The sequence below is a fragment of the Cnephaeus nilssonii genome (assembly GCF_951640355.1).
Source record: "Cnephaeus nilssonii genome assembly, chromosome: 15".
Taxonomy (NCBI): domain Eukaryota; kingdom Metazoa; phylum Chordata; class Mammalia; order Chiroptera; family Vespertilionidae; genus Cnephaeus; species Cnephaeus nilssonii.
In genome coordinates, this window is record NC_137086.1 from 30,685,202 (window position 1) to 30,698,052 (window position 12,851).

At 44.8% G+C, this 12,851-nt stretch overlaps 1 protein-coding gene across 1 annotated transcript in view; it reads right to left on the bottom strand.

The window, feature by feature from the left end:
• Nucleotides 1-513: 513 nt before the first annotated feature.
• Nucleotides 514-12,851, bottom strand: part of CLHC1 (clathrin heavy chain linker domain containing 1) — a 29,193-nt gene continuing 16,855 nt past the window's right edge. Inside the window, exons 8-11 of the mRNA XM_079791939.1 lie at nucleotides 8,591-8,765; nucleotides 7,503-7,705; nucleotides 3,128-3,307; nucleotides 514-811 (exon numbers count right to left, since the gene is read on the bottom strand). Of these exons, the coding sequence (XP_079648065.1) occupies nucleotides 615-811; nucleotides 3,128-3,307; nucleotides 7,503-7,705; nucleotides 8,591-8,765 (755 nt within the window). The 3' untranslated portion in view covers nucleotides 514-614. The remainder of the gene's footprint in view (nucleotides 812-3,127; nucleotides 3,308-7,502; nucleotides 7,706-8,590; nucleotides 8,766-12,851) is intronic.

The following is a 12,851-nucleotide window of genomic DNA, read 5'->3' on the forward strand; positions in this document are numbered from 1 at the left end:
TGGTATTTGATATTTGGAAAGTCAGACAGACAGGATACAATCACACCTTCCTCAGTTCTTGCTATCAAATTAGATTATCAGAATGGAGCACAAGTGCACATTAGCTTATGCCCTTAGATAGAAATGCCTAAACATTTCTATACAAAGTTATATTTGTGAATTTTATCAAGATTCAATACAAGCCGAAACTGGTTTGGCTCAGTGGATAGAGCGTCGGCCTGCGGAATGAAAGGTCCCAGGTTCGATTCCAGTCAAGGGCATGTACCTTGGTTGCGGGCACATCCCCAGTAGGGGGTGTGCAGGAGGCAGCTGATCGATGTTTCTCTCTCATCGATGTTTCTAACTCTCTATCCCTCTCTCTTCCTCTCTGTGAAAAATCAATAAAATATATATTTAAAAAAAAAAAAAAGATTCAATACAAGAAATAACCATATGGACAAAAAAAGAAGCAAAAATGTAAATGTTTCAAAATCAAATCATAACAAAAGAAACATGATTTATTTCTGAGAGCTTCATATTCCAGATTTATTTGTGTTAGTTATTTCAAAATCACTTTGCCCAACCAACATACACAAAATGTTGTAGAAGCTCCCTCAGCTGGTTAAGCTACAGAACTACCAAAAAACATGTTGCATTAAGTTGACTGTATCATCCTCTTCAGAAATTTCTGTAACTCCAGCCTGAGATCGAAGAATGGAAATGATTTCATCACATAATCTGTCAAAGCCATTCTGTGAGCATATACTTGCCATTTCTTGCCACCTTTCTAGGGAGCAAATTGGATCATTTACCATAAGATGTTCTATTGCATCTAGGGGAAAAAATATAATAATAAGTATGGCACTTGTTCTCACTTGATAATCCACACTTTGCAACTGTTCAAAAAATAGAAAGGGATATTATTTAACTCAGTTACTATGATTCCTGTGCCTGGGTCCTATAAGTTTAATGTGGAGTGCTTAGTCCAGCTCACTGTAATACCTTCTTCTCTTTTTCCATTAATCTTTTCAGGTCTCAATTCAACCCTCTAGTATTTCTCACATTCCCCACTCCTCCACTCACCTCCTTCTTGGTAAAGTAGCAGATACTGAAGGCTACAAGAAAGGGAGCTCAGAGAGTGAAGAATGTGGGTCAGCATTATGCAGAGTCTACAAGGTACCACTAGAAACTATTAAATAACTGAGAGTTATGGGTCTACTTTACATGACCCTTCAAACACTTTTACAAATGCCCCTAGTAGTGCTCACCCCAGGCTGAAGAAACTCTTTGGCAAACCCTCCACCCTATCTCTAGATAGGGACTTCTTAGTGATGGGGATCCTTTAACAAACATTTTTCTAAAGAAAATAATATTATTTCCCTTTAAAAATCCATTATAGTGACCCTCTTGGGATATATCTATTTATGAAACTCATTTCTTATCCATTTCTTGTATTGCTTAATGATAAATAATGAAAGTTTTTCACTTTAGAATGCTGTAATTGCTATTATTTTATTCTACCCGTGATCATTATTTTTCTACCAAGTAAATATTTTAGTTGATATCTATAAAATGGTAATTTCAAAATTACCTTCCTCAATGTTTTCAAGTAATTTACTGTTCTTTCTTTGACCCCATATAATAATTTAAAATCAAGTTATCTGCTTAAGTTCCTATATTAAATTAGAGCAACAATTTTCAACCGATGTGCTACAAGAATTTTTTAAAACATGAAATACCTGACTCTTTAGTCAGGGGCACTGACCTGTTTTCCCTTATATTGTCAAAGTTAAAAATGACAGCCAATACACAATAGCCATTTGGTGTGAATGAATCAAAATTATACCCTTTATTTTTTTTCAGATCTGCAAAAAGTATTTCTTTTTGGCATGCCACAGAATTTTAGTAATTAGTTTATGTGTGCCATGAGATGAAAAAGGTTGAAAATTGCTGAATTAGAGAAAGAAGAAAGATATAATTAGTTATTTTTGATCCCACTACAGAATAGCTTCAGAGTAAATATATATAATTGTTATTTACATATATATTTAAGAATAAAAAATGAATTTTATACCTAAACATTTAAAATACATATAAAAATTACTAAATATACATATATACTAATTCAAAGTTTTTACAGGGTTAGTGATTATAATTATTACTAGAGGCCCGGTGCACGGATTTGTGCACCAGGGGGGTGCCTTGGCCTGGCTTGTGCACTCTCGCAATCCGGTTTTGGCCCGATCCCCGTAGGCCAAGCCGAGGGACCCCACTGGTGCACGAATCTGTGCACCAGGCCTCTAGTCCTACCTAATAATAGACAAATATGCAAATTGACCGCACCTTCGCTACACCCAAGCCACGCCCACCAGCCAAGCCACGCCCACCAGCCAATCAGGACGAGTATGCAAATTACCCCAACCAAGATGACGGCTAATTTGCATATCAAGACAGCGTAGAAAGAAGTCAAGAGCTGCAGAAGGGAGCAAAGCTGCGGAGAAGCAAGCAAGCCGGGGGGAGGAGAAGGGAGGAGCGGAGGCGGGGCTGGGGGAGAAGGAAGGAGAGCAGGTGAGCTGGCGGAGAAGGCGGGGCGGGGGAGAAGGGAGGAGCCCATGCGAGGCCAGGGGAGAAGGGAGAAAAGCAGGTGGGCTGGCAGAGAAGGCGGGGCAGGGGAGAAGGGAGGAGAGCAGGCAGGGCGGGGTAGAGTGCAGCAGGAAACCCTATTGCAGGATTTTTCCTGCAACGGGAACGCTAGTATGTATATAAGATCTTTGGTTAATCTCTTTCCACCCTCCCCTGTCCCCCCTTCCCTTTGAGATTTATCAGTCTGTTCCATGTTTCCATGCCTGTGGTTTCCGCTCCTGCATTGTCTGCCCCCTGGTCGGCCGGTCAGCTGGTTGCTTAGGCTTTTACATATATAGATGTTCCCCTGAAGCTTCATAAAGATTCTCTCATTCTAATTCCCTCAAAATATATACACTGCTGCTAACAGACTCTCATTGACATGGTGATCTCCACATTTATAAACTAAAGTTAACTGTTGTCAAGAAGGAACTATTAGAAGATTGAATAACTCAAACATAATAATCTTGAACCTTTCCCTAAATAAGCCACTACTATTTCTTCTACAACATTTTACTCTACTTACCTTTCCCACCTCTATTTATTTCATGAAGTAGTTTAATGCCAACTTTTTTCATATCAATAGAGAACAGATAAAGTATAGTGAGACAAAAAGATAAAAGTGGTGGTTTTCCATTCCATTCTTTAGTGAGATACTGAATTAATCCATAGTGGGGACATAACTTTATTAGCTGCATCAGGTCATCTGAAAGCAAAAATGAAAGGAAAAATATTTATTTATTTATAATTCTCACCCGAGGATTCCATTGATTTTTACAGAGAGTGGGAGAGGGAAAGGCAGAGAGAAATATCAATGTGATAGAGACACACTGATTGGTTGCCTCCTGCATACACCCTGACCAGGGCCGGCTGGGGAGGAGCCTACAACCAAGGTACATGTCCTTGACCAGAATTGAACCCGGGGACCCTTGGGTCCACAGGCTGACACTCTATCCACTGAGCCAAAAACCGGCTAGGGCTATTTGACTATATCTTGATGCTCATATTTGGGGCAACTTCTAGTGAATATAATGCCTTTCTTTCCGTGCCTGCACAGAAAAGGGGCTTCATAATTTTTTTCCTAAAAATATAAAGTATTCAGAAACTAAAAAATGAAGATTTCAAGAAGCCATTAGCTAGTTTAAGTAGCTGGAGGGTAAGCCAGATGAAGTTGCATACATTTGACCATTTTTTACTCCAAAAAAAGCAATTTCATATGGTTTAATCTATTGGTTAACTGCTGAAGTAATCGAGGTAATCTAAAGCTACAATCATGATTTATATTCTTAAAATATATACTTTGTGTTAACTTCCTAAATTTAAAAAAAAATTTTTAATTGATTTCAGAGAGGGAGGGAGAGGGAGAAGAGAGAGAAACATCAATGATGAGAGAGAATCATCGATCGGCTGCCTCCTGCATGCCCCCTACTGGGGATCCAGCCTGCAAACTGGGCACATGCCCATGACCCAGGACCCTTCAGTCCATAGGCAGATGCTCTATCCACTGAGCCAAATCAGCTAGGGCAATTTCCTAAATTTTTTAAAGTAAAAATATTCTTCTTGGATCACAACACAGGTAATTTTCAGAATAATTTCTGATAGACTTTGAAGAACTATCATAAACACAATCTGCACTCCGAAAGACAATATAAAGTAACCTAGTGTTGATTAAATACATACTTATTGTACTGGAAACTTATATGTATTAAATCACTGCATTTAATATTTAGTATAAGTGAGATATTGTTATTCTCACATTACAAATGAGGAAGCAGGCTTAAAGAAGTTAATTTTCCCAGTTTATACATATGGTATAAAGTAGAACAATTCATCTGATCCCCAGAGTCTATGACCTTCCAATCCAAAGTGCTGGTCCTCCAAAACAATAACAACGTGTGTGTGCACTGAATGTGTGCAGACATACACATACATGCACACAAACACAGAGAAATTGTAAAAGAGGAAACAAGGAATAACAGAATATAATTCTATGTCAATGCAGTTAAATAATTTTTAGAAATTCCCTAGGGATAAAGGATAAATTTATGATTTGGGTCATTCAAACTATCCTCTAGTAAGGTGAAGCTATTTCTATAGCACCCCTCAGCCTCCAGCGTTTCCTAGCTCACTCATCTTCTCCTTTTCATTCAATCAGGTATTCAAATCCCCTTCTCCATGAATTAATTAATCAATATTTACTCAATTATGTGCAAGATATAGTCTCTGACTAATCAGAAAGGACACAAATTCAAATCCTATGACCTTACCCCACTGTTTATGACACTTCAGAATCCATTTCCTTATCCCTTGGTTTGATGTATTATTAATCATAATTTATCTCATGTTCTGTTTTAATAAAATTCTAAGATGTGGTATTTGTTTAACTCATAAATACCTAGAACAGTGGTTCTTAAAATATGGTCTCGGGTCTATAAAGTCAAAACTACTTCCATGAAAATGGGAACTTGTTACTTGCCTCTTTGCTTGTCATTCTCTCACAAGGACACAGGGGTGCTTTCCAGAGGCTATGACATGTGATATTGCAACAAACTGAATATGGGAGCAAATATGAAAAGCCATATACCGTCTATTAAACCAGCCATTACCGAGATTTGCAAAACTATAAAATAATGTCACTCTTTCCATGAAACTATTTGGTGTTGGAAAGTCACCTTTTTTTTTTTTTTTTTTTTTTTTAGGCTAGTCAAGTGAAGCAGTGGAGAAGGAACAAAGAAATCTGTAACTGGCTGTGATCAATTAATTGTAGGCACCACTGCACGCGGACCAGCTGGAAAGTCACTTTTCATAAAAAATATTTATGATAACATGTAAAGATTTTAAATGAATAAATTAATATTTTAAAAATTTAATAATTTCTCTTAGGATAAATATCAATAGATATTATCAATATAACTAAAAGCTCTTTGCGATCATCAGTGCTTTTTAAAAGTGTAGAGGAGGCCTGAGCCCAGAAAGCTTGAGAGCCTCACCTCAGATCTAGAATAAGCTAGTTTCCAGAGAAGTACATTTATTTGTTTAATGATAACGAAGAAGGTGAACACACAAATCATTTTAGGCTTTATTCTAGAAATTATTAGGAAGGAAAAAAAATGATTCTTTACTTCTAAAACACTCTATTAGCTTTATGTTTTGAGGACAAAAGACTTTTCTGGTTTTGTTTTTATTGTGTTTTTTTTAATTTGTAAATGTAAAGCTGATAATCTAAATCTGAGTGAGAACATTTTTCTCTGAAGCCAGAAAGTATTAGCAAACTATACCTGTCCCCTGAGGCCTTGGAAAGATGATACCTTTGAAAGCTATAGTTGTTTCTCATTAAAAAGTAAAATGAACAACTAATTTTCAAACAATGTTTCTATCTTTTAAGTTTAATTTTTCTCAGGTTATTTTCATCTTATGATGTTATACTAAATAAATTCTGCAGATAAATATCAAGGTTCTAATTATTTAGGAGTGTTATTACTTAATTAATATATTTAATTACTTTAGAGTGTAATATACTTTTAGAGGAACAGAATAATCATTTTCAAAGAGTAATTAAAACCTATATCCATGCCTGAATCCCGACTAAAATAATTCTTACCTATGGAAAAATAATAATACAAAACCTGAACCTGTATACTTAGATAATAATAAAATATATCATTGGAAAGTGTATATAAAATGAATATTGAGTAGTTCCTACTATGCCAGATTCTGTTCTGTTATTGTGTGCATATAGGCAAATTACTTACCTTTCTGTCCTTAGCCTCTCTGGACACATAGGTGTGTTTTTTTCCATCTATAAAATTGGGATCATACTAAAACCTACCTCATAGAGTTAACATAAGGATTAAATGAGATAATTCGTGTAAAACGCTGAACTATTATCTATTTTACAGTAATGTTATCAGGCATGCTGTTATATAGTGAATGAAGAAATTAGTAACTTTATAAAAGAGATTCTATGTAAAAGTCCATTTATTGTTTAAAAATTATCAGATTCAACAGCCATAAAATATCCTTTTCATGGGAAAATGTGACCTAAAAGTGCTACATTTTATTTCACTTTGCAACTGGGGTACACAGCCTGCACATTGGGACTGCCGCTGCCTGGGGTATGGGGAGCTGTCAGGACTGCCTGTACATTGACATCACTGCTGAACCAGATTCATTATAAGAGATCAGATAGTTCGACTAGGGTCACCCTAAAAGGTCCACAATTCTCTCAGATCACTGCCCAGTTGCAACCTAGGTGTTTAAAATTTTGAAATGAATTTTATTTAACCAATTCTTCATTTCTAATGCTTATATCATAATTGAGAACATTATATATAAGTTCAGTTTTTTAATCCTTTAAGTAGTATGGTATAACAAACATATCTGCAAAATGTATCTTTAAAACTGTGTATTTCAGGACCATCCAGTTTATTAAATGTTTATGTATTGAGAAAACATGTAATATCTTTGAAAGTCAAGCATGAAAGTCAAACAGCTTAAGCTTAACTGTTTTACTGAAAATTACAAAAGAAATCTAGTACTTATCATTATATGCAAAATGGACTTTATATTTTTATTTTTAAAAAATATATTTTACTGATTTCAGAGAGGAAGGGAAAGGAAGAGAGAGCTAGAAACATCAATGATGAGAGGGAATCATTGATTGGCTGCCTCCTGCATGCCCCCCACTGGGGATGGAGCCTGCAACCCGGGCATGTGCCCTGACCGGAATCGAACCTGGGACCCTTGAGTCCGCAGGCCAATGCTCTATCCACTGAGCCAAACCGGCCAGGGCAAAATGGATTTTATAATGTAAAGCCAAAATATTGCCTACTAACACGGGTGATCTTACAATTAAAGTCCAGAATTCAAATATATATAAATAAGTAGGCTTTATTACTTACCAGAAGTAAAGTCCTTGAGTTGTTGTATGTATTCCATGGCCTCATGAAGCTGATCCTGTTTACACAGGCAGAGAATAATTTTGTTGAACAGCTTACATTCACTGTAGATGATCTGAGCTAAAGCCAGGCACTTGGCCTTGTTATGAGTATCCTGATCTCCATAATCACAAATCACATCCCCAGCCTCCTCAGAAAATGTGAGTCTAGAGCAAGGAGATCAATAAGGCACACATTACTAAGTTCTTAATGAGAGGATAAAAATAAAGTCTTGGGCCCTAGCTGGTTTGGCTCAGTGGATAGAGTGTCGGCCTGCAGACTGAAGGGTCTCAGGTTCGATTCTGGCCAAGGGCCCATGCCTGGGTTGCGGGCTCAATCTCCAGTGGGGGGCATGCAGGAGGCAGCTGATCAATGATTCTCTCTCATCATGATGTTTCTATCTCTCTATGCCTCTCCTTTCCTCTCTTACATTTATATATATATATATATATATATATATATATATATATATATATATATATATTTTTTTTTTTTTTTTTAAATATATTAATATATATATTTTAAATGAAGTCTTGGAAAACTCATCACAGTAGAACTGGAATTTCTATGGTCTGTAAGAATTCCAAGTTAGTAGGCAATTAATGTCGGAGAAATTAAATACATCTAAAATTTAACAGCAAGAAGAACAAAAACAATTAGCATATATTCCTTTGGAGGAAGACATTTTGGCAAAACTGAACTCAAGTTATTAAAAAACCAATAAACCATGTTAAAATTCTCCTAAAAAGACTGGAGGGATTTCAAAATTTAAGGTCAATAAAAATTCTGGCCACCCTCCTCCGCCTTTCCTCCGAGATTCTGCACTCTGTTCCATGCTTCCATGTCTCTTGATCCTCTCTGTTCATCAGTTTATTTTGTTAGATTCCATACATGAGTGTGATCATGTGATACTTGTCTTTCTATAACTGACTAATTTCATTTAGCATGATACTCTCCAGGTCCCTCCATGCTGTCTCAAAGAAAACTATTACATTTTTGAGAATGAACAACTTTATTAAACAAATATCAAAATTAAGTTCAATTTTGCTTACCTTTCTTGAGTGACCCAGTGGATAACTAAATCTAAACGTTTTTCCGAAAGTCCACATTTGATTCCTTCCAAGGTTAGTTCTGCATCAATAGGACGTCTATTAGCATGACTTGTGGTAAAGATAGCCTCAAAAAATGAGAGTAATGGAAAAGGTTTTCCTCTAATTTTTCCAGCAGCTACAGAGAAAAATAGAGTTTTTAAGTCAAATATCTTAATAGTTTTCTTTGTCTTATTTATATTACTAGAGGCCCGGTGCACGAAATTCGTGCACGGCGGGGGGTTGTCCCTCAGCCCAGCCTGTACCCTCTCCAATATGGGATCCCTCTCACAATCCAGGACTGCTGGCTCCCAACTGCTTGCCTGCCTGCCTTCCTGATTGCCCCTAACCGCTTCTGCCTGCCAGCCTGATCACCCCCTAACCACTCTGCTGCCAGCCTGTTGCCCCCAACTTCCCTCCTCTGCCGACCTGGTCACCCCTAACTGCCCTCTCCTGCAGGGTTGATCACCTCCAACTGCCCTCCCTTGCAGGCCTGGTCCCTCTCAACTGCCCTCCCTTGCAGGCCTGGTCCTTCTCAACTGCCCTCCCTTGCAGGCCGGGTGCCTCCCAACTGCCCTCTCCTGCTGGCCATCTTGTGGTGGCCATCTTGTGTCCACATGGGGGCAGGATCTTTGACCACACGGGGGCAGCTATATTGTGTGTTGCAGTGATGATCAATCTGCATATTACTCTTTTTTTTTCATTTTTTTTTATTATTTTTTTTTATTTTTTTTTTAATTTCTTTATTGATTAAGGTGTCACATATTTGTCCTCATCCCCCCATTCCCATCCCACATCCCTCCCCATGGATGCCCCAACCCCCTGTTGAACTTAACCATTGGTTAGGCTCTTATGCATGCACACAAGACCTTTGGTTGATCTCTCCTTTCTCCCCACACCCTCCCCTATCCTCCCTCTGAGGCCCGATAGTCCGATCGGTGCCTCCTTGTTTTTGGTTCTGTTCTTGTTCATCGGTCCATGTTGTTCATCATTTCCCCTAGATGAGCGAAATCATGTGTCACTAGAGATATACTTATAAGAATTGAATGTGCGACGAGCAATAATAGTTATGCTGACAGGCAAATGAATCAGTCTGTAGTGAGTTTCTTTCTGGACCAACAGTTCTTTTGAGACCCAATATCAATGTCCACCAGTTCCTTATGAGTACATGTCGGCACTGACCCCACAGCTCTGGATGATGGACAAATGGTGGTAATGCAGGTCCGACTCCCTCTGGTTTGGTCTCGGCCGGACCCAGGGGCACGGCTTCACCCGGATCCAGGGGCCCACGGCCTCACCCGGACCCAGGGGCACGGCTTCACCCGGATCCAGGGGCCCGCGGCCTCGCCCGGACCCAGGGGCACGGCTTCACCCGGATCCAGGGGCCCGCGGCCTCGCCCGGACCCGGGGCCAGGCTCACCCGGATCCAGGGGCCCGCGGCCTCGCCCGGACCCGGGGCCCAGGCTCACCCGGATCCAGGGGCCCGCGGCCTCGCCCGGACCCGGGGCCCAGGCTCACCCGGATCCAGGGGCCCGCGGCCTCGCCCGGACCCGGGGCCCAGGCTCACCCGGATCCAGGGGCCCGCGGCCTCGCCCGGACCCGGGGCCCAGGCTCACCCGGATCCAGGGGCCCGCGGCCTCGCCCGGACCCGGGGCCCAGGCTCACCCGGATCCCGGGGCCCGCGGCCTCGCCCGGACCCGGGGCCCAGGCTCACCCGGATCCCGGGGCCCGCGGCCTCGCCCGGACCCGGGGCCCAGGCTCACCCGGATCCCGGGGCCCGCGGCCTCGCCCGGACCCGGGGCCCAGGCTCACCCGGATCCCGGGGCCCGCGGCCTCGCCCGGACCCGGGGCCCAGGCTCACCCGGATCCAGGGGCCCGCGGCCTCGCCCGGACCCGGGGCCCAGGCTCACCCGGATCCAGGGGCCCGCGGCCTCGCCCGGACCCGGGGCCCAGGCTCACCCGGATCCCGGGGCCCGCGGCCTCACCCGGACCCGGGACCCAGGCTCAACCGGATCCCGGGGCCCGCGGCCTCACCCGGACCCGGGGCCAGGCTCACCCGGATCCAGGGGCCCGCGGCCTCACCAGGACCCGGGGCCCAGGCTCACCCGGATCCAGGGGCCCGCGGCCTCACCCGGACCCGTGCCCAGGCTCACCCGGATCCAGGGGCCCGCGGCCTCACCCGGACCCGGGGCCAGGCTCACCCGGATCCCGGGGCCCGCGGCCTCACCCGGACCCGGGGCCAGGCTCACCCGGATCCAGTGGCCCGCGGCCTCACCCGGACCCGGGACCCAGGCTCAACTGGATCCCGGGGCCCGCGGCCTCACCCGGACCCAGGGCCAGGCTAACCCGGATCCAGGGGCCCGCGGCCTCACCCGGACCCGGGGCCAGGCTCACCCGGATCCAGGGGCCCACGGCCTCACCCGGACCCGGGACCCAGGCTCACCCTGACCCAGTTCCCAGCCTCACCCGGACCCAGGGGCGCGCAGCTTCACCCGGATCCGGGACCCAGCGGGGTTTCGTCTTCTTGATCCCATTTCCTGTTGGTCAATTCCATCTCAGTAATTCCTTCGGCCATTTTCTCAGAGCTCCAGGGCAGCCGCCGCAAAACTCGTTGGGCGGCGGGCTCGGCGAAGATCTGGTGTGCCCGGTGCGCGGCAGCGGGCTGGTCCGGGGTGGCTGCGTCGGCCCTTGGGTCTGCAGCGGTGGCCAGTCACCGAGCGTGCGCACCTGGCCGCTTCCGGGGCGTTGAGATTCTTGAAGGACTTGGAGGTCAGCAAGCGCGGAGTCTCCCACCCCATGTCTCCCAGGGGCTCGTCTGTCCGTGCTCGGCAGCGAGTGGGGCCTTCCCCTCAGCCGGAGACCGCCGGGGGAACTGCGCCGAGCACGTTCCAGGCCGCCACTGTGTCGTCTGAGCCGTAGTTCTTAAAGTGTGATCTTTGGGTCACCGGCATCAGCATCATCCCGAGTACCCCTCTCTTTTATTCTAGTTGTAGAGCATCCGCTCAGTCAGCCCTCCGGTGGTTCCAGACGGTGTCCGCTCTGCTCTCCCGTCGCAGACTCAAAATTGTTGTGGTAGGCAGCAATCAGGCTTCTGCCCTATGCCTCCATCCTGGTCTTCCTTTGTATAGTTAAGTCTTGATTATTGTTGGTGTCGCTGGGAGGAATTGTCCTCCAGGCCAATTGGCCGTGCAGATCCTCTGTGTCTATAAAGGAAGAGTTGCTGTGTAGGAGACAGATTTATGGGCCGGGTCTTGGTGCAGCAAGGCTTTGGCGCTCACCGAGTCTGCCTCTGGAATGTGTCCTTTATGTGAGTGGTTGAAATCTGGTGTCATCTCACACCGACCACTAGATGCCCTCGTTTCTGGGTCTCCAATGGTGTGCAGGTCAGCTACTACCTGAGACCACTCAGCAGGACTTACGGCAAAAACTGCAGTTTCCTCCTCCTGTCTGAGCGTCCCTAGAGCAGTCCAACTAGAACCGCAGTTTATCTGGTCAAGCTGCCATAGGGCAGGCCACCCACATGCAAAAGCCGTTGCTTGGAGCCCAGGTGTGCCTGCTAGACGTGCGGGGCGGACCTGCAAAACGAGCGGGGCGGGTCCCAGGGCGGGGCGAGTCTCAGGGCGGGGCGGGGCCTCAGGGCGCCACCAGGCCATGGCGAGGCAAACCGCACTGGCTGCAAGTCTGCTTTTTCCGCTTTCCATGTCTCCAAGCCCCCTCATTCCGCACTCCAGCGCAGCAAACACTGATTGCTGGGCGCACCTCCGCAAGGAAGTCACTCCCACTCTCCGACAGGAAGGCCGAGAGTCCAGCCTCTCCCCGCAGGCGTCTGGGGAGCTAATCTCCCCTAGGGTTGGAACAAAAGCCACAAGTCCCTTCCCCCGACCCACGCGCCTCCGCACCTCAGCTCCTCCAGAGTTCGCTCTTTCCTCTTCTCTCTTAGCTGTAAATCCACCATTCAGCCAGCTCTCCTGTGGTTCTGGGTGGCAGACGCTCTGTGCGCGGCGAAGTTCCTTTGTTTAACTTTGAAATTGCTGTGCGCGAAGTTCCTTTGTTTGACTTCGCTGCCTTCTTTGTTCTCCTCTCTCAAAATGGCTAGAGGACTTGAGTGTAAGACAGGAAGTCTTAAGAATCCTCTAAGTCGGTGTTGGCGGTCTCCGGGGCCCCGAGGATCTCAGTGGGGAGCTGGGCCAGGTCGGTGACGCGGGTGGGCCCGTCTCGCAGAAAG